A 22,689-nucleotide genomic window follows, 5' to 3' on the forward strand; every position below is an offset into this window, starting at 1 on the left:
TATCATTTATTGCGAATTAATAATTAATTAATAAATTTGATTTGAAAAATGATAACGATTGATTGTCAACAATTAAAATATGATAGTAACATTAATAGTAACATTTTCAGAGTATCGTATCCCTTATTTGTAATAGGCCGAGTAGGTTATGCCGTAGACTCTGTTAGGTAGCTAGGTCCACTTACACATCTACTTGTAAACAAGCACCCTTCCCTGGCATTTGTTCCTCTCTCTCTCTCTCTCTTCTTCCCACCATATTCGGCGACGTTTGAAAGTTTCTTCCTTATAATGTGATAATAAAAAAACAACAGTGATCGTGAAGCGTAGTCAGTGAATAGCAATGGAGAAGTACCTCAGAGATAACTTTGACGTCCAGCCCAAGCGTCCCTCTGAGGCCGCCCTTCGCCGATGGAGATCCGCCGTCTCCGTCGTCAAGAACCCCCGCCGCCGCTTCCGCATGGTGGCCAATCTCGCCCAACGTGCCGACGCCGAACAAAAGCGCCAGAAGCTCCAGGTCTTTTCCTCAATCATACACATATATAATATATAACAATCTCTCTCATTTTCATTACTCATGCTATTTACACTGTTTTTATTTTTTTTTCAGTTTTCGATCCAATAACTTAAACTATTTTATTTAAAAAAAATTAAGAGTAACAAACATCATAATTTTTGTTTTCGTCATTGCTTAATAAATTAAAAACAATGTGATATTTTTATAATTATTAATGAAAAAATGTAGCAATTAGAAATGAAAACAAAAAATTGAACATGCCACCCTAAAATGAATTTGTTTCATGAAATTAATATATCATGCATGTACGTACATTAACCCATGCAGCCATGACTATACGTGTTCCATTATACACTATACAATGTAAAGCAGCAAAGATTCGTGGTGTTTCACTACTTTGAGTCAATTTCTTCTTTGTCATTGGTCCCTTATTCTTTACTAGTGTTTCTTCAATTCCAGCTTTTTTTGAAAGCAATCTTACTAAGACGTACTGATTTAAAAAATTTATTACGACTATATTGCTATATACTATAAACTATGGAAAATAATATGGCAGAAATCATATGCTTTTACATCTAATAGGAATCCTAAGAATTTTAACACACACACCCTAGTCAAGTAGAATAATATAATTATATTATACCATTCTGGTTAAATAATACGATTCAATCCTTGCCGATATAGTCATTGTTAGACTGAATTTCAGTCAAATGATTTTTACATGAAGGAATTTGTTAGACATAACAGTATAGACTATTCATCAACCATGTCTTCATGCCGTTTTAAGTCAAATGATATTCCTTGAAAGAAATCGATCTTTTCCCTTTATAGTCACACTTTTATTTTGAACAATCACATTTTTACAAGAGAGGTTATCCTTCCAAGTTAGTTAGTGTCACACACACACACACACACACATATATATATATATCTCATTTTTTTAGTGCCAATGCTGTGAATAAATTGTATGTGTAGTTTGTGATTATATTGTTGAGCAATAAACTAAAATGTTTAATCTTTGGAACAGTGAAAACGGTTATTCAATTAAAAAATATAACATATAACTAGGGTGTAAATGTTATATAGGCATAACATGCATTTATTATGTGTCTCCCTAACACACTTTGCATATGCTCTAACTATCTTGACCAGGAAAAGATACGAGTGGCTCTCTATGTGCAAAAAGCAGCGTTAAATTTTATTAACGGTATTTACATTTAGTAGCTTTTATTCACTTTTTTCTTTCTTTCTCTTTTCATTCGTTTTTCTGTTACGTTTTTTTCTTTTCATTCTCATACAGCTGGGAGCCGTGGTGGTCACATGCTATCCAAAGAGATTCAGGAAGCAGGTTTTGGAATTGATCCTGATGAATTAGCTTCCATTGTTCGATCCCATGACACCAAATGTTTAGAACATCATGAAGGAATCGAAGGATTAGCAAAAGCAGTTTGTGTGTCATTGCAATCAGGCATTAATTCATGTGATGTTCCTCTTAGACAAAACATCTATGGTGTTAACCGACATGCAGAGAAGCCTTCTAGAAGTTTTTGGATGTTTGTTTGGGATGCAATGCAAGACTTAACTTTAATAATCCTTATTGTATGTGCTGTTGTTTCAATTGGTGTTGGAATCTCAACCGAAGGTTTGCCTAAAGGTATGTACGATGGAGTTGGAATCATACTATGTATTATTTTAGTGGTCTTTGTCACTTCAATCAGTGACTATAAACAGTCTTTGCAATTTAAGGATTTGGACAAAGAAAAGAAAAATGTCAGCATTCAAGTTACAAGAGAAGGTACAAGACAAAAGGTTTCAATTTATGATCTTGTGGTAGGAGATGTAATCCATCTCTCAATTGGAGATGTGGTTCCTGCAGATGGGTTATTCATATCTGGTTTTAGCTTATTGATTGATGAATCAAGTTTATCAGGTGAGAGTGAGGCTGTGAATGTTGATCAACAGAAGCCTTTTCTTCTAGCGGGAACCACAGTTCAAGATGGTTCTGCTAAGATGCTAGTGACTTGTGTTGGTATGAGGACTGAATGGGGAAGATTGATGGATACTCTGAACGAAGGTGGAGATGATGAGACACCACTTCAGGTTAAACTAAATGGGGTTGCAACCATTATTGGGAAGATAGGTTTGGGTTTTGCACTGTTGACATTCCTGGTTCTGACTGGAAGGTTTTTGTTGGAGAAAATAGAACAACATGAGATCACAGAATGGGGTCTGAATGATGCTTCAAAGCTTCTTAATTTCTTTGCTACTGCTGTCATTATAATAGTTGTGGCTGTTCCTGAGGGTCTTCCTTTGGCAGTGACACTAAGCCTTGCATTTGCAATGAAGAAACTAATGAATGATAAGGCACTAGTAAGGCACCTCTCTGCATGCGAGACAATGGGTTCTGCTGGTTGTATTTGCACAGATAAAACAGGAACTTTGACAACAAATCACATGGTTGTGGACAAAATATGGATTTGTGAACAAACAAAGGCAATTAAAAGCGGCACCAGTGAAAATGTTTTGAAGCCCTCAATCTCTGAACAGATATTTGATCTTCTTTTGCAATCCATATTCCAGAATACTGGCTCAGAGATAGTTAAAGGGCAAGATGGAAAGAACAAAATCATGGGTACTCCTACAGAGTCAGCATTGCTGGAATTTGGCTTGCTTTTGGGTGGTGATTCTAAGTATTATAATGAGAAATATAAGATAGTGAAGATTGAGCCTTTCAACTCAGTCAGAAAAAAGATGTCAGTGCTTGTGGCTCTTCCTGATGGCAACAACAAGTCTCGAGCATTTTGTAAAGGAGCATCAGAAATAGTAGTGAAAATGTGTGACAAGGTTGTTAATGCAGACGGCAAAGTCATTGATATGAACGAACAACAAAGAAATAGCATCACGGAAGTTATCAATGGTTTTGCTTCTGAGGCTCTGAGAACACTCTGCATTGCCTTCAAGGATATTGAAGGATCCTCTCAAGGTGATAGTATTCCTGAGGATAAGTACACGTTAATAACTATCATTGGGATCAAGGATCCAGTTAGGCCTGGAGTCAGAGAAGCTGTAAAGACTTGTTTAGCAGCTGGTATTACAGTTAGGATGGTAACTGGTGACAACATAAATACTGCTAAAGCAATAGCTAGAGAATGTGGCATCTTGACAGATGGATTGGCTATAGAGGGACCAGATTTTAGGAACAAGTCCCAGCAAGAAATGGAGGAGATAATACCAAAAATACAGGTTTCATTTTTGTTCCATGGTTACTCCTTTTAATGTTTTGCAAATATGGTAAACTTATAAATTGGTTGCTCAATGTATGTAGGTAATGGCTAGATCCTTGCCTCTTGACAAGCACACCTTAGTGACCCATTTGAGGAATGACTTTAACGAAGTTGTGGCAGTAACGGGCGATGGGACCAATGATGCTCCAGCTTTGCATGAGGCTGATATTGGGCTTGCTATGGGTATTGCAGGGACAGAGGTTTGCTACAGGCACAAAATCTATATATATCCTAGATGACTTCCATAGGATACTTATCATTTATTGTTCCATCTGAGATTATGTGTCATTATCTGCTTGCTTTGTATCTTCAATTAAGTACCCGACCATGGAATAGGACCACCCTCTAGAGCACATTTAGAACCTACATTGCTATAAATAAATACTAAACATTATCTGAATTTTTAGGGTGACAAAAAAAACCTTTAGGATTTATATAGTAGGCAACACTATTTATAACATTTTATGTGCATAATTGTTTAGATATATAAAACCATTAATATAGCATCACCCAAAAGCTTAAGCTTTTGGGTTGAATTGGTTCTTTACATGGTATCAGAGCTTCGTGTCCCGGGTTCGATTCTCGCCGCCTCCCACTTTCTTTCAAGTGAAATTTCTTTGTTCGCACAGGTAGGTGGGCCTGTGCATTGTTTACCCTTCAAGCCCAGTGGGCCCTGTGTGAGGGAGCGTGTTGAGATATATAAAACCATTAATATAGCCTCACCCAACAGCTTAAGCTTTTGGGTTGAATTGATTCTTTACAATAACGAATACTTTTTCGTAATCAATTGATTTTAATACTTTGTATAGCATTATTTGTTAAGCATTGTTAACGTCCATCTTCTCCAGGTTGCAAAAGAGAATGCTGATGTGATTGTGATGGATGATAACTTCACAACCATAGTGAATGTTATAAGATGGGGCCGTTCTGTTTATATTAATATACAAAAGTTTGTCCAGTTCCAGTTAACAGTGAATGTTGTAGCTCTCATGCTGAATTTTGTTTCAGCATGTGTGTCAGGTAACACATTCAGCTAACTTTTTTTAAGACAATATTTTCTAGGACATACATAAATATTTTGTTAAATTTAGAGGACTAACCACAACAGAAATCTACTTCAGGCTCAGCTCCTCTAACTGCAGTTCAAATGCTTTGGGTAAACATGATCATGGACACTCTAGGCGCATTGGCACTGGCCACAGAACCTCCCCATGATGGACTGATGAAAAGACCACCTATTGGAAGAAACGCCAAATTCATCACTGGGGTCATGTGGAGGAACATAACTGGTCAGAGCATCTATCAAATTATTGTCCTTTTGATTCTCAAATTTCGTGGGAAACAGATTCTCAAGCTCAGTGGACCTGATTCTACATCAGTTCTGAATACGGTCATATTCAACACTTTTGTGTTTTGTCAGGTACTAGATCAGTTAACTTCCGGTTTTTTGTCAGAGAGATATAATATAAAATTATTGATGAATATACACTCAACAGCTTAAATTTTTGAGTTGAAATGATTCTTTACATCTTTCTTGTTAAGTCAAACATGGAGAAGATTAATGTCCATTCTTACTTTGAAATTGTAAATCAATAGGTATTCAACGAGATAAACAGCCGTGACATGGAGAAGATTAATGTCTTACGAGGAATGTTCAGCAGCTGGATTTTCCTGATGGTCATGACCTTAACAATATGCTTTCAAGTAATAATAGTTCAGTTTCTTGGTGCTTTTGCTCAAACAGTACCACTGAGCCGTGAGTTGTGGTTAACCAGTTGCATGATTGGAGCATTGAGTTTACTCGTAGCAGTTGTCCTAAAGTGCATTCCTGTTCCTGATAGTAATTACATCGCAACTCATCATGATGGTTACGAGCAGCTACCAAGTGGACCAGAACTTGCATGAATATATGATACATAATTCGGTTCCTTATAAGCTTTAATAATGATTTTGATATAATGTTTTTAAAAAATGCCTACAAAGAGAGATATCATATCTTAACTTGTCACAGTTAGTTGCCTTTCATTTTAGACTGTTCCAAGTTCCTACCATTATATCTACCCTCATTTTAATTTTGTCATTTACTTCCTCTCCATATACCATTTGTTGGGTGCGGTATCATTCTTGATTAGCCCCTTTTCCTTTCTCCCTTTAGAAAATCTCTTTCGGAGGATGATTTTTTGCTTGTAGTGAAAACATTAGTTTGGTAGCAAACATTAGTTAAGCTTGGAAAGTTACATGTTGTCACCTTATATGTTCCGGATTATTGTTCGAAGTTAATAGTTTAGTCTATTTATTAAATGAATGAATGAATGATCTTGAAAATTGCATCTAAGATCAAACTTGTTTGGTTGAGTTTGAGAATTTAATGCTTAACTTGTTCTCAATCTATCACTTTTATATTGTCCTCCCATATTTTATTTTTTTATTTTTTTTGTATAACTTGGAGGTATCCTCATTTAACCTCCTCCGATCATCTTACCCTCGGGATATGGTCCTGTAGGCTAACCCCTCATTGAAACAGTAGATGCATTAAGTTTCACTATCCTATGTCAAGCAAATCCTTGGGAGCACTCAGTTGCCCTCGAGGATTTGTCCCCCCATTTTTATTTAGCTATGTTTTAGGCTCTCTTTTTTGTTCATCTATTTAATGTCAATAAATAATTACTGCATGTTTCGTAATAGCTTGATTTTGATAAATAATTATTCTTATAAATAAAAATTTCTTTAAAACTTTTATAAAATAATTTTGTACCTCAACATAAACCAATTCAAAAACACATTACTATAACATAAGTAGAGGTACTTTTTAAATTTTATTAAGTTGTTACTCTACGACAAGAATTATGCTCAATTAGTTAAGAAATTAAATTTTATCAAAGTATGTGATAGCTTTTAAGATTTGATTTGCATGATATTATAACAGTACCTAAGAATCTTAAATTCTACATGATTTAACTTTAGCATACTTCTAATGGACTTAATTTAAAATAATGTAAAACTCAAATTAGTAACTACTTTATTTGAAAACTCTGGACAATACATTAATATATTGCGAATTAATAATTAATTAATGAGTTTAATTTGAAAAATGATAACCGTTGATTGGCGGAAATCAACGGTTAAGATGTGGTCGTAACATTGTGCGTAACATTATTTGTGTGTCACAATATCCTATCCCTTATAACAATACTATATAATTTGTATTTTCCTCCAAAATTTTATATATCTTGATCTGCATCCATGCTTACAATCATCTTCATTCTGATATAAATTTTCAGTCCTCCTGCTTTTACATGGACGATACCAACAAAATAAATCATCATAATTTTTGAACATGAATAAAACAAAACTAAGATTATTCCTTTTTAATTTCTTCAATCTTTTATTTTACAACACACACACATATATATGGATTATTGTTTGTTATGTCACTGGATGGTCAAGTCATTATTAAACTACGTTGTTTTGTTTATTTATTTTTTTATATTAATTTATTCATCTTTGAATGGTTATGATTTTCTTTTTTCTCTCTTCATTTATCATCATTGATCTACCTTTATACGATTATGTTTTAGTGATTGGATAAAAGCTTATATCTAGTGACTTGATACTCATAAAATCCATATACATATATATATATGGTGCTGTTAATATTTTATTTATTTAGTTATTCTATGAGTGTAATCTCCAATTAAGCCAATGAGAATCAGCTCAATTGGTTGAATTGAACTCTTCTGACCAAGAAGTCTTGGGTTTAATTCTTGCAATTAATTCTCCTTCCGATAAAATTTTGCATGAATGGTATCGTGTTTTGCTTCTTTTCTTCAATTTAAAAAAAAAAAAAAAAAAAACTGAAAATCTTTCTTTCATTTGTCTTAACAATCTGCCAACATAATACATTCTTATTTATCTTCAACTTCGAGTTGTGTGAAGTTGCTGAAATGTTTATGTCAAGTCCATGTGCAATTTGAACTTGTCTATCGAACAAATATATATTCTAATAAAACAATATGCCAACATTGTCATGTTGTGCACATTGTACAATAGCTTTGACCATTCATAATTTCGGCACTTTCTTCTTTCAAATAAAAATGTTTTGAATCACCTCCCGTTTGGTGACTGCTCTATTAAAAAATCTTCTAGAATTCCTTTTTACAATTTAGGATTTGTGATTTCAATTATTGGATGCATGTGAAGTGCATTTCTGATTTGAAAAGAATAAGGCAAAAATCGATGTATGGAATGTGTAACCTATCATATTCTTACTACAGAATATTTATATGAAAGCTCTTTCACTTTTATGGTGAAGATATGAGGTCTCTTTAATGTTTTGTTGTTTAGACTTCAAAAGTTTAAAACCAAAAGAATGGAATGAGATTCAAAAGGGGGAGGAAGGGGAAGCAATCAATAACACGGTATTTTTGTTACTAGGATAGGATAAAAGCAAATACCACCCATTTGACACTTCTCAATTTATAATTAATACAATATGTATAGGGTACTTCCGAAAAGGTCACACTACACTAGGGAATAGAAGAGACCATGATGTTACTACTTTATTGCAAATGGCGATTGTATAAAGCTAAAAAGCAATATATACCTGATCAGGAGCAGAAACTCCCATATATACTTATTAATGCTGGAAAATGACTCAATAGCCAGTCTTTAAAATTAGAAGATTTTAACAATATATATATATATATATATATATATATATATATATGTAAAATCATTTCTGTAGTCATCTTATGTACAACAACGACAGATGTATGGTTATTAATTCTCTCATTTAATGCTTTCATCCTTTGTATGGTTATGATTTTCTGCATTTAATGTTTTCACGTATATATATGGCAAGTATTTGATTGCTGCACGTACAGCAGCTGCAGAAATATAAACCTCATATATATATATATATATATATATATATATATATATATATGAATTTATTTTTGCTGCAATGAATACAAATAAATTATCTGCATTAAGCCCAAAATGATGTCATCTTTGAACAGAAACTAAGGTGTTTTTATAATTCAAATTTGGAGCAGGATATACTTACCACTAAAAAAATTTACCACATTTACAACCAACCTAATCACTGTTGATTTCCATCAATCTAACGGTTATAATTTATTTAGAACTAATAATTAATTAATAAATGCGATCCAATAATTTTCAATAAACTATAACCGTTAGATTGATGAAAATCAATGGTTATTAAATTAGTTGTAAAGGTCATAACCTTTTTTGGTGGTAAGTATATCCTTTCCCTTATAATTTATTCCAAAGTTATAATCATTTTTATCATTATAATTTTTTAACTCAAAATGACATTGTTTTAGAAATAAATGTAAATAACTTATCTGCATTTCATATAAAAACATTAAAGCCTATATATATATATATATAAGGAAAGGATCCGTTTACAAACTTTTTTTAAAATTTTTTACAAATTACATTATATTCTCCCGGGAAAACATAGTGTAAAGAATGTTCTCCCGCAAAAAGATAGTGTAGTTTGTAAAAAAAAAAAATTGTAAGTATAATCTGCCTCATATATATATATATATATATATATATATATATATATATATATATTATCATGATTCTGCAATTTATCACTAAATGTAGAAATCTTCCTTTTAACAAATATGTTGTACTACAGTATGTGCTCAGCCGCTAACCCAAGTCATTAATTGATAAATCAACAACCTTTATATCATTAATGTGTTGTACTACAGTTTCTTGCAAGATAGTCAACAGACTAATCACAAACACTGCACTTGAAACTGTTATCAGGGGTTACCATCTCTTTCCCCATTGACTATGTTTATAGAATCATAGTATCCTAAGCCACTAAAACATAACCACATGCCACATAAATGTGAAAGCCGTGACATATGCAAAACATGTCTTCTTCAAACTGGAACATGATTGTTTTTTATGTGCACATAAAACTCAGTCTGGTTTGTGAACGTCTAAGAAACCAGCCACGAAAGCAACCATCGTGTCAAAAACCAACCAACCAACCAACATGATTGTTTGTGCTTTATCCACGATTTGCCTTGTCACTCAACACTTGAACATTGTTAGATTTTGCAAACACCTTATCACCTATGATTCTTAAAATTTGAAATAGTAAAAAAATTTAAAACACACAGTAACTCACACGGACTCTGACACACACACACATACACATTCATAAGACCACAGAACCCAAAAGATTCCAGTAACTGGCTACTTTTGTCATACGTGTGGGCATCTACTCCTACTTTTAGATCTGAGCAATGTCCTTTCCTATCATGAAAGAGAAGCTAAAGGGTAGTAGGGTTGATATATATCAATGAAAGAGAAAGTGGCATCACTCACATGGGTAGGTACTGGTGGGTAGGACCCATACACAAGCTGGCATTATATAAATGTGTATGGCCCACTTGCAGTGTCAGCTACCCCATGTGATGGTGTGCCTTAATAATGGCAAAAAATAGACAAACCCCACCAATTTACAAAATTGAAAGGGAAAAAATTATTGCAGGAACAAAGAGACAAATTCTCCATTAAAATCAAAAAGCACATAAGGGGGAGAGGCAAATAGTAAAGACCAATTAGCCTAAAAAACTCAACTTTTGATTCTTCTTTCTAAATCTTTCTCTTTTCTGTCTGGCAATATAAGGGAGGGTTGATAACTGTGTAGTAGTACAAGTACAAACTTAACTGCAACATAAACATCCCAAGGTAAAAATCTCAACTTTCAACTTTAACCCAAGCTAAGATTAACAATTATGCATATTCCCCTCCTCTCCTCACTCCTGGCCTTTCAAACTTAAATTAACCATTATGTGGGGGATTTGAATCATCAGCCTTGTAGTTATACAACTCTCTGCATTTACTGTTTTACCACTTCCATCTGTGCAAATGCTCTTTCTCTGGGTAATGCTCCAGCTGTACAAAGACTTGAAATTATACCTGTAACAACATCATACTAACAATCTACACTACTACATCCACCAAGGGCAAAGGAAAAGGAGAAATTACAGTGCCAGGAGTTCCCTACTACACGTTGACTCTGATTCTTTCTGTGTTATTTTTTACCTGTGGTTCAGCTACTACAGATATGAGAATAAGAAAATGGTACAATAATGCTAACAAAAGAAAGGGAATGCAATGCCTGCCCCACTTCCTTTACTGAACTGCTTTTTACGTATGCATTTTGTATGGTAGTAAGTAGTATAGTATTATGATTGATGGTGATGGCCTTCTTAGTGGTGGTGGTGGTGGTGATTCTCTACAGGTTTGTATGGTCCATCTTCACTTCCTGTAAAAATATTGTACAAATAAGAACAAACCGACTTCCAAATTTAATAAACAAAACAACAAACCAATGCACCTTGAAGAAAATATGCAACTGAGCTCATAAACATAAAAGAACAATGTAACTTTACCTGAACCTCAGGAAACTAAATACCAATTGGTCCACCGGTGCCTGCGAACATCCCAATAGTTCCATGGCCAGAAGAGAACCTAAGTGGAAACCCAGATCATCAAAATTCCAAAAAAAATTTATGGATACTGAAATTCATGGGGATGGAAAGCTTCAATATGACGCCAGTACCTTGGTATTTGGCAGTTAAAGGATTTGAAAGACCCCATGTCTAGAGATGATGCTGTTGGAAGTAATGTATTATTAGTACCAAATTTAGAGTTGGCAGATGCAGCTGATGCATCTGAATCAGTGACCTCATTAGGTCCACTTGAGAAGGAAGACATGTATTCTCCAGCAGCAGCTTTAGTGGGGGAAGCAAAAGGGCTATCAGGGAGATTATGCTCCAAACTGCATTTATTCACAAAAACCAATTCAATACATAACCCTTTTAAAAACAATCAAAGTTGGGAAAATTGGTAAAACCTGAATAAATGCAGAAGCTTTTTAGCATGGACTAAAAGGGGAATTTGATGCAAAAAAGGTGTTTACTATTCCGGTACCCTTTTAGTTATTCTAAATGAGAACAAGTTTTATACCATTCTTGCAAATCACGGTCTTCATGACTGGAACTCTGCTTGCCATTTCCTTCGCTATATCCATTCTCTTCTTTGACCATCACTTCCTTGCCAACTGAAATGTTGACTGGCTGCTGACCAACAGAAACTGATGCAGTACTAGTTGGACCAGAACTTGAACCACTCTCTGAAATTAAATAGTACAAATCTCAACCAATTAATTCCATTTCACAGAATTTAAAATGGTAGGGAGATAGATACATACCCTCTGGGGCCTCTGAGCTGGTGTGAAACGAAGGAAGAACAAGATTTTGGTTGAACATATTTGGAGAGTGGGTGGGGGAAGGAATTGGACTTCCAGTTGAAAGTGCACGCTGGTGTTGCTTTTTGATATCAAGAAGTTGCAGACCCATCAACCTCCTACTTTGGAGCTCGAGGGCTTGCTGCAAATCAGCTTGCTCTTCCAACTTCCTCCTCCACAGCATGTCTTGAGTATTGTAGAACATTCTTCCTCCTAAAAACATAGAAGACACCCCACATTTTAAGGAGGGTAGGTTTGACTAGCACACAATCTGAGAAGACAATAAAATGGAAGGTCAAAAGCATTAACCTACCAAGTTGAAGATCGTATTGGTCTCTAGCATCTAGTCCTGGTGGAGTACCACAAGGTGAAAAATCTCCCCTATCTACCTGCTGCTGCTGCTTCCTGCAAGTCACAAGAAACATAGCACAGTTCAAAGCATTGGTGAGACAATAATGAAGAAAAAGATTAAAAAAAAAAAAAAGGACTAGAAGAAAGAAGGGGTGCCTGTACTTGTCTGGGACTTTGCCCTTCTCCTTGTAAGGCTTAACAAGCACTCTAGCATCACACACGAAATGAGGGTTCCCTTTAGATAGAATGAGCTTCACAGTCTCCGGATAAACAAATGTAACAAACCCAAACATACGCTTCTGCTGGTATGGGATCCTCACGTCTTGAACAGGACCATAAATGCTTCAACCACACAATTCAAAAAAAACAGGTTAATATTTCTGCCATTGCCAAACTATGCATACTAACCTAACTTAAGGCTAAAGCTAAACAACAATAACCTGAAGTAATTTGAAACATCTTCCTCTCTGAAAGTGCTATCTGCTGGGAAGGTCAAGTAGATCTGCCTAGAAGCTGGGTTAATCATTCCAGGACTGTTCAAAGAAAAATCATTTCTTTCAAGCCTGGATCTTCCAAATTTGTGCAAATCCTCATTCATCATCAGAGCTGCAGCTGCCGCTCTGTATTCACCATCAATCATGATTAAGTCTCAGCAGCTATAATAGTACACCACAGTAATCAAAACATGATTGAATATAGTACAGTGTAACACACCTTTGAGTATCATTTTGCTGCTGCTGTAACAGGAAATTCATGCACTTTGGGGAGTATGGAAAAGAGGAAGATGCCATGAGCTGAGAAGCTGCAGCTAATCTTTGTTGTTGAACAGATTTAGATCTGAAGAGTTCATGGCACTGATCCATCATCTCAAGTTTGCTAGGAGACCCAACCATTGCAGCACCATCAGCAGCATCTCCAAGTCCTCCTCCATGAAGGAACCTGCAACTAGTGCCATTCTTACAGTACCCTCTAGCAAAGTAAAGGCAAGGCTTCCATCCAAGCCCAGAATTAGGGTCCTCAGAACCCAAACAAGCATCATTGACAGAGCAACTCCTGCGGTGAAGAGACCCTCCCCAACCATAAGAAGGAAAGAGAGAAGGGTCAGCAGCACCAGTAGTAGGACTAGAAGACAAGTCAGAGTGAGGGTAAAACAAATCAAGGTTCTTGTGGCCAAGAGTAGGAGAACCATCATTCAAGAAAGAAAGCTGGTCTTGAAGTTGGAATTCATCAATTGGATCTGAGCCTCCTCCGTTAGCATAGAAGGGCAAGGAAGATGAAGTTGAAGAACCAACAACCAAATTGTTAGGGCTCATCAAATCTTCAGGGTTTTGAAGCTCAGACATAGTAGCCCAAGAAGCTGAACTAGAAGAAGGGTTTGGGATAGTGAGAGCAGGAGGAAGGTTAATACCACTAAGCCTTGAAGAAATGGAATTTTGTCTTGAAAGGAAAGGAGACGGAGAAGGAGGAGTTGAGGGTGTTGGCGGCGAGTTAGAGGGTAATCCCAAGTCCTTGCGAGCTTTCACAATCACAGAGTGAACTAGGGCTTCTGGTCCAAATGCTAACCTAATCATTTCCTTCTCACCATGGTCTTGAATCAGAAGCAGACCCATGATTTTTGAAGCATTTTCAGGGTCCAAGTTTTGGATCCTTGAAAACACTATCCTCGTAGCTTCGTAACCATCCATGAGTGAAAAGATTGCTACTTTGTTCCACAACAAACTAGCCTATCCCTAAAAAATCCAATTTTTGTTGTCAGTTGAGTGTCTCTCTCTGTCTTTCTCTCTCTCTCTCTCTATTCTCCACTAGCCATCTTTCTCACTCCTATTACAAGTAAAGTTTCTTTCTCAACCACACACACAAGCAGTACCTACCAACTTGACATGGGTGGTGGCTCAGTATGTTTCTTTCTCATATTCCTGCAAAGTTAAAGAAAAAAAAGGAGAAGGGGAAGTAAGAAAGTGAAGTGTTAAAAAGAGTATTCCCGTGTAGTTGATTAATAGGAGACTAATGGAAGAGGATGCAAAGAGTAACCTTTGATAAAAGGAAGGAGAAAAAAAAGTAAAGAAAAGAAAAGAGAGAGACATAAGATGGTGGTTGAATTTCTCTATAAAGAAGTAATGAGTATGAAAAGTTGCAGAAACAACAAAAAGTAGGAACTTAGAAACAATAAGAAATATCAAATAACCCTTTCTTTTATTTTCTTTTTTTTCCTTTTTTAACTTTAAGCTCCTTCGAAATCTCTCTTTGTTTTTCCAAATTTAAATTTGAAATCCAAAAGTCTGAGCAGAAGAGTACGGACTTACCCATGAAAGGATAAACTCTCTTCTTTGGTTACTCTCTCTGAAGACAAGTTTCTCACTTCAAACACAATGGCAGTCAACTTACTACAAAAGCCAAACCACCGCCTTCTTTATAATATGGTTGCAGATGCAAAGATCAGAAGAACCATCAATTGCCTCACTGCCCCCTCACTGTGTTTTATGGGGTTCAGGACAAGAGTTGGCAGTGAAGTTGAGAGCTTTTTGCTCTTTCTCACATGCCCTTTATCTCAAACACTCTCAAGCCAAGCCAAGTCAAGCCAAGCAAAGATTTTTCTTCTCTCTCCCACTCACTCTCTAAATAGTACACAACCCCATGAGTCATGACCACCACCTCTATGTTATGTTATGTTATGTAGACCCTCTCCTTTTATTTTTTATCTGTCCTTTGAAACTATGGTAACATTAACAAGCGCTAAGAGCGTGTGCGTGTGGTTGGTGTCTCCTTATGTTACAATTTGTTTGGTGCTTCTTTGAATGGATGGATTCAGATCCGTGCTTCAAAATACAAAATATTGTAACTTTGTTCAGTTGCTACATAAGACTTCATCGCATGCAATAAGAATATGTGTTTGATCCTTATCGATATCATTTAAGTTTAAATCCTTATCGATATCATTTAAGTTTAAATTCTTAATTTTAGAATCAATCCGAAGAGAATTGTCTCGTGTAAAAAATGAGTATTGAAAAGTGAAAAAAATATTTTTGCAGTTATTACATATAAATTATCTGTCTTTATTTTTAAAATGACGTTTTTAAAAAGCTATAAATATAAAGACTATTATAATCTTGAGATAAATTAAAATTATAAAAACACCGTAACTTCTATTTTAAAACGACATCGTATTGAATTTATTACAAAATAATTTATTTGCAGAATAACTGCATAAAAAGTGGAAAAAAAATACAAAATATTGCGCGTTCCATTTCACTTCCCTCTGTTGCTAACCTCTGACACTCCTCTCTATTTATTTACTTTCAATTTTTTCTCAGCTTTCTTTCCCGAGCATAGCACAGCATCAATGCTCTCCCTTAGAGTTTGGTTCTCACGCTCCAATCAAATCTCTCATAGGGGCTAGGACCCTCTAACTCTATTCATCAATCAGCATTCGTTGGAGAGTGAACAACACGCTCTTCTCAGGTTTTGCCTTTGATTGAGTCATCATGTGTTTATGTTAAGAGTAGTCAATGCCACCCCAATCAAACACTCTCTCTCTCTATTTTCTAGATATGTTCAACACATCGTTTGCTATTTGGGTTCTTTGTTGGTGGTGCCCCACCAGTTGTTGCTCTCTCTCTCATTGTTTTTCCAAGGGTCTCTTTACAATTCTTGAAAGTATATGTAATTTATTAATAATTTAAGGGAAAAGTGTGTATAATTTTAAAGGATGTAAAGTTGTGTCATTTTAAGAAAGAGAAAGAGATAGATAAAGTAGGAGAGAGAGTTGAAAAAAAAAATAAAGGTGTGAGTCCCGCCTCTTTGTGAGAGTGAAAGGATGTAAGTTGTGTAATTTTAAATGATAGACACTTTTCCCATAATTTAATTATCATTGTTGTTGTGATGGTTACATGATAATATAATGTGTTATTATGTAAGAGAAAGAGAGAGATTGTTCTTTTGATAGTAGAAAATCATAAAAAAGGTATAGGGATTTGTATTTAGGGGATAAGAGGGTATCGTTGCTGCATTTAGCTTTCCCACTTGTCGTTTTTTTTATATGCCCCACAAACAAATAAAAATCATGACTCAATGCCTCTCTCCACCTGCTTTTTTTTTTTTTTTTTTTTTCCTCCTTCAGATCCTGACACCCAATTCATATCTCAATATATATTTTTAAATAATGTTCCAGTCATGCTTGATAATTTAAAGTACAATTTTATACTTTTAAAAAATTAATATCAACATCTTTTCATAATCACTCGTATAATTTAAAATATAAACATGTAATGTCACATAATATTATTATGTGATTTACTATCTTACTTTTGAACATCACTTGTATTTTTACAGCGAGGGGCTCAATCACTTTTCATGTATCTTTTTCATTTAATATAAGGCTGTGTGATGTGTACAATAGAGAAAAGTGAATGAGCAGTTCCCCACTTGATGGTGTGAGTGACGAACTTGAAAAAGTTAGACTCTCATGAATAGAGGGGAAATATAAAAAGGGAGTAGAGGCACGCACTGTAGAGCTTCCCACATGGGATGTTTGTGCTCATTATTTTTCTCTGAGGTCTTGTTCAATCATACAATGCATAACAAGGCCAAACTGACCAATGCAAAGTACAGCTAAGCCAATGTACAAATCTATCCCCCGCTCATCTGGATTTAAGACTAGTCTATCTCACTCGTTGAAAAATATCTCAGACCTCTCATAACTTCATGAAAATTATGAACATTTATTCATTTCATTACATATAATGGATTAAATTCAGTTGCCTAGTATTCAGTGTGGTTATCTGAAAAATAAGGATTCATTGCTCAAGGTTTCTTGGATGATGGTTGATCATGGTGCTTCATTGACACAATTAAGATATACCTTTTCACGGACTCCAACTTTCAAAGTGAGTATGAGACTTGTACCAATGAGAGGTGCAAGTACAATATATTCCTTTAGTGGGTGTTTGGTAGAGGAGAAAAAAAAATTTATTAGGAAAATATAATTACTAGGAATATGTAAGAATATGATGGGAAAGTGAGTTTGATAGAAAAGTTAAAAAAAAGTTGTTTGGTAGATCAAAATATTACTGAAAAAATTGGGCTAAATTTTCTGAATCCATGTTTGGTTGAAGATAAAATATTGATGGAAAAAATAATAAAATTATCAAACTAACCATGTTAACGTTTTTATTTTTTGATTTGAATACAAAGCATATTGTTTGCTTTTTTCAACCTCTACCTATCCTTTTTTCAGCACTGAATGGTCCAAGACATACTCAAGTCGGATTATTTTTGTCAAAGATTACGACGTTAATTTTCCATATCCCTAGGGAAATTCGAATACCATTATCTTTTTGGTATTTTTGAGTTAGATTTTTGTTCTAATTTTACACTGAAAATGGATTCCTATGCAAATGATAATAGTGGGAAAATTTTCTCACATTTGCTACCAAACATAGGAGTCTTGAAATCTCACCTTGACTTTTCCATCCATTTGAAAATAATACTCCTACCAAACACCCTCTTGTAGGGATGAATGTCACTATATGGGTATTGCTGCTAACAGATGTAGAGACTAAATTAAACGGTAACGTCCCAAGTATGAGGTCAGCATCTGCAAGAGGGGGGGTGATAGCAAGGGCTCGAAGGAATGGCAGAGTCCCCTTGCTTGGTGATGGAAGGCTATTTATAGGGGGAAGATGCCCTATTCGCATGGGAGGGCGAACCGGGTCAACTCTCCTTGGGGAGGGCGATGGGCGCCTGTCACTGATGTTGTGGCAGTAGTGTAGCCCCCTGTTATGCTGGTGGCAATCACTGCTGCTGTAGCTGTGGGAGGAAAACTCCTATTTAGGGGATCTAGGGAGGCTACATGAGGAAAGTAGTATCCCGAGATAAGACCTTTTGATGTCTCCCCTCAGGAACGTTGTCCTATGGGGACAGAAAAGGTGGAGGGTTGGTAACCCTTAGCCAACAGGGTAGACCTGGATGAGTGGGAGGGATCTGGGCCTGCCTTAATGGGTCGACCGGTTGGGGCTATCAAAAACAATACTAAAGTGAAAAATCAAATTAAGTTAAATGACTACGTGAATGAGAAGATTAAAGTACTTGATCATAATGGGTTGCTGTGTTTGAGCATATGTGATGTAGTACTGGTGGTGATAGCTACACATTTCACCATCTGCAGTGGAAAAAGGGAAATGTGCACCTGCAAGACACTCTGTTGTCGAGTGGGTATTAGCAATAAATATAATAGGAGAAGTATTCGTTTGTAATTTTTTTTTACAAATTACATTAAGTCTGACCGGTCATACATTTTTGATTAAAATATGACCGGTCATATTTAGTATAGTTTGTAAATAAAAAGTTTATAAGTGAAATATTTATCTGTGTATGTTATACGTTGACTGAAACTGAAAGGCAATAATCTGTTAACAAATGCTAGTAGGATAGATCGGCATATTGCTAGCTCTGCTGCTTGCCCAAGGTGCGACGACGACAATGAAGACTGCATTCACGTACTAAGGGACTGTGCGGGTAGCAAGAGGATATGGGATAGCATGGTCCCGGCCACGCTGAGTAGAGAATTTTTTCGACTCAATTCTGCCGAATGGATCGACGTTAACCTCAGCCCAGTGATGCATATGGGGTCTCAGGGCATTAGGTGGAAGGTCATGTTTAGGATACTGTGCTGGCACATTTGGAATGCTCGAAATAAATTCATCTTTGAGGGAGAGATCTTTTCACCTGAAACCATTATCAGGAAGGCTGCAGATTACGCAAGGAGCTGGGTGAATGCTAAGGCTAAGCTGTCAATAGGTGGTTTGCGGCCATGTGATAGACAGGACCAGATAATCTATTGGAAAGCTCCCAGACCTGGGTGGGTCAAGGTAAATGTAGATGGGTCCAGCAGGAATGGAGGCTTACTCTCTAGCTGTGGGGGTGCTATCCGCAACGATTCTGGTCATTGGCTGCTGGGCTTCCATAGAAAGACAGGAAGTGGCACAACTCTTTGTGCCGAGCTCTGGGGACTGGCTCATGGGGTGGAATTGGCGTGGAATGCAGGATTCAGACAGGTGTGGTTTGAGAGTGACTCCAGCGTTGCTGTTAACCTTGTTTCGTCCGGCTGCAACTCCCATCACCCTCTAGCTGCTCTTGTTTCTAGAATTAGAAGATGCTTGATAGGCCCTTGGGAGGCCATCATTACGCACTCTCTCAGAGAAGGCAATATGGTGGCAGACTGGCTCGCAGGTTTTGAGCACGATCATGAAGATTGGAATCTCTGTATTTTAGAACAACCTCCTCATGGATGTATACCTCTTCTTAGAAGGGATGAGATGGGGTTTGGTAACCTCAGATTATGTAACTAATTTGCACTTTCCTTAATATATTCAAAAAAAATAAAAAAAATGAAGACACTGCGGCCAAATCCCCATAAGAGATTTAGAGTTTTCACCTTAATTAATGGCTTCAATACTCAGTAGGCCTAAGTTAGATATATTATCCAGATAACTGAAGATAAAAAAATGCTATAATTACAGCACAACCGAAACAGAATAATCTCTTGATGCAAGGTGGCATCATCGAGTATCTTTTAATAAATGAAAATATTAATCTGGATGTAAGTCCAATATACCAGTTCAAAACACTAACCATGCGTTTTGGACCAATTTTAACGTGGCCATAAGTGATTTGAACCTTGTTAATACTCTAATTATGATGTTTTATAATTATTTCACAATTTTTTATCCAAGTTTTAATAGAAATGACATGTAAGAGGCACGTGCATATATAAAAACATCAGTTTTAACGCCGACAGCGCGATGGCTTCAAAACGACATAATTATATTGCACATGTTTATTAAATGTGCTTTTTGTGTGTGCTAAAAATGGATTAAAAAATTCAAAATATAAGTTGGCACGTTAAAATAGGATCAAACAATATGATACGAAATTGAATTTAACCAATAAAACAGCTCCGTTGTTTGGTTGCGTCAAAAACGAAATCTTCTAATTTATCTATCTTTTCTTATTACAATTATGTGTATCTATAATTTTAAGGTGACAAAATTGACCAAGAGCACGAATTATAAAATTCGAATTTAATTTAGAGTTTTTACAAACATCTATGTTTTTTATTATTATGTTTATTTAAATATTATAATTGAGAATAAATAAATCAGACATCTCATCGAGGACTTACACACCGGCCTATCTCAAATTAAACTTGACCGAATCTAAGTTGTAATATAATAGATTTGGGCCACTTTTTCGCTAAACTGACAAGTTCAAAGTTTTGCAATTTGACTTTTTACGAGGGCTTCTTGTAAAATTGAAAAGGATATGTCTAGATTTTTTATTTTTTTTTACAAACTTTTTAAACCTCATACTTTAGGGAGTATATATATATATATATATATATATATATATTTGAAAAGTTTATGAAGAAATAAGGTTTTCATTTTGAGAAAAATTATATCGATAACTTTTTTATTCATAAACTTTGAGTTAAAATATTTATATATATATATATAAATATTTTTTTCAACGGTTAGGATCTAAAATGACACAATTTTATATTCTTTAAAAGGACAAACATTTTTTTTCATATATATATATATATATAGGAAGGATATATTTATAAATATTTTGTTTACAAACTACATTATGTCTTACCGGTAAGACATAATGTAATTTGTAAAAAAAAAAAATTATCAATATAACTCTCCTCATATATGTGTATGTGTGTGTGTGGGTGAGAAAAAAATTTCTCAAGTCACTTGAAATATATTTATCTCCGTCCATCCCAAAACTATCCCGTTTTGTTTATTTATTTCATTATATTAATTGATTCACTTTGAATTGTTATGATTCCCTTTTTCTCTCTCTTTTCCTTTATTACCATTGATCTATCTTTGCACGTTTATAATTTAGTGGTCGGAGATAAAGTTATCTCAAGTGACTTGAGAAACAATAAGCTATATATATATATATATATATATATATATATATAGGGAATAACATAAAAGCATAGAATTTCTCTCTGCCATAGAGAGAGCAGAAATCATTGGGAGAGAAAATGGAGATGGTGTGGCCCACTGCTAATTTCTCTCTGTGGAAAAGCAAAGATGTTATTCCCGTAAATATATTAGTCGAATGTAGTTAAACCATCAAGGTGGACTACTTTTCTTAGCATGAATATGAAGGAATAGGTGGGGTAGAATACAAGTGCAACCTTAACTAGAGCTATAAAAAAACAGGTGAAGGACCATTGGGGGCTTCTTTTTAGGTTAATTGGTTGTATTGCTCATTTAGCTCAATCGCAATTGATATGCCTCCAGCATATATATGATTTTAAGTCAAAAAGAGAAAGAATCTTGATCAATCTTGGATAAAATGGCTAGAATTGTTATTTAATTGATAAATCTCAATAAGAGATCGTGTAACTGATTCCTTCTGATTTTGTAGGAAAACAGGACAAAAAGAAGCCCAAATTGAAAGTGCAAATCTGAAGCCCCGCGCTACTGGCGCGGGTGTGGCGCTGATAGCGCCAGAAGCAACTTTCCATCCAGAACCTCCACGCTGTTAGCGTGGCATCGGCGCTAGCAGCGCCAACCATTCATGCCACCCGCACTGTTAGCGCAGAAAACACGTTAATAGCATGAACATACAGTGTGCTGAACAAAACTACCACGCTAGTAGCGCGGGAGGTTCGGGAAAATCAATAACTTATCCCATTCTGAATCAGAGAAAGATTGGACCAAGATACACGATGATGATTTAATCAAGATTTCTAAGCAAGGCGCTGAGTCTATAAATAAAGACCCAGACTCCCAGAGACAAACATCTTTGGCTGGAGGGAATTGTGAGGATCAGAGAATTGAGAGAATTGTTGGAGACTCGCGCTGGAGATCAGGATTCAGTCGGAGTTGAAGACCGAAGACCATTGAGCTTCCTTCTTCTTCTTCTTTTCTTTTTCGTTTATGAACAATTTTTATTCTTTTAATTTGTTTAAGCCAGACATAAATATGTCTGGCTAATTTCTTTTTGTAGTTGGGATCACGGACCCGATTTGAATCCTTTATATTTTCTAAATTATTTTTATAATTAGTGTAGTTTACGTAGCTTTATTCTGTTTGTGTTAATTTTTTCATATCATGGTTAGAACTGGCCACTCTAATTATAAGGTTTTGAGGGTTATGGCTCATAATAGACATATCGAGGTTTTAATCTGGACAATGGTAGAATAACAATTTATG

The 22,689-nt window shown here is 35.5% G+C and overlaps 2 protein-coding genes across 6 annotated transcripts; one reads left to right on the forward strand and one right to left on the reverse strand.

Moving 5' to 3' along the window:
* The first annotated feature begins 340 nt into the window (after nt 1-340).
* Nucleotides 341-5,703, forward strand: LOC133298243 (putative calcium-transporting ATPase 11, plasma membrane-type). 3 transcript variants are annotated; one of them, XM_061497519.1, is made up of 8 exons: nt 341-514; nt 1,667-1,734; nt 1,822-3,497; nt 3,696-3,757; nt 3,840-3,998; nt 4,647-4,818; nt 4,920-5,218; nt 5,395-5,703. In XM_061497519.1, exons 1-8 carry the CDS (start codon nt 341-343, stop codon nt 5,701-5,703), a joined length of 2,919 nt encoding a protein of 972 aa, XP_061353503.1. The 3 variants fall into 3 exon arrangements, with proteins under 3 accessions (XP_061353503.1, XP_061353489.1, XP_061353498.1); XM_061497505.1 differs by having other exon boundaries at nt 1,822-3,757; XM_061497514.1 differs by having other exon boundaries at nt 1,667-1,721; nt 1,815-3,757.
* Nucleotides 5,704-9,978: 4,275 nt separating this feature from the next.
* On the reverse strand, nt 9,979-15,107 carry LOC133297319 (zinc finger CCCH domain-containing protein 53-like). 3 transcript variants are annotated; one of them, XR_009749625.1, is made up of 11 exons: nt 14,758-15,107; nt 13,169-14,370; nt 12,895-13,074; nt 12,611-12,796; nt 12,417-12,508; nt 12,068-12,316; nt 11,824-11,989; nt 11,417-11,635; nt 11,247-11,325; nt 10,840-11,119; nt 9,979-10,746 (listed from the first exon to the last, which is right to left on the reverse strand). XR_009749625.1 is itself a non-coding variant. In XM_061496435.1 (10 exons), the coding sequence occupies exons 2-9, from the start codon at nt 14,137-14,139 to the stop codon at nt 11,262-11,264; spliced, it is 2,127 nt and encodes a 708-aa protein (XP_061352419.1). In that variant the 5' UTR covers nt 14,140-14,370; nt 14,758-15,107; the 3' UTR covers nt 10,213-11,119; nt 11,247-11,261. The 3 variants fall into 3 exon arrangements, 2 of the variants coding, with proteins under 2 accessions (XP_061352419.1, XP_061352429.1); XM_061496435.1 differs by having other exon boundaries at nt 10,213-11,119; XM_061496445.1 differs by having other exon boundaries at nt 10,216-11,119; nt 12,617-12,796; nt 14,758-15,106.
* Between the last annotated feature and the right edge of the window lie 7,582 nt (nt 15,108-22,689).

This window comes from Gastrolobium bilobum, unplaced genomic scaffold (genome assembly GCF_033153095.1).
Source record: "Gastrolobium bilobum isolate Gb01-03AN ecotype WA unplaced genomic scaffold, APGP_CSIRO_Gbil_v1 utg3870, whole genome shotgun sequence".
Taxonomy (NCBI): domain Eukaryota; kingdom Viridiplantae; phylum Streptophyta; class Magnoliopsida; order Fabales; family Fabaceae; genus Gastrolobium; species Gastrolobium bilobum.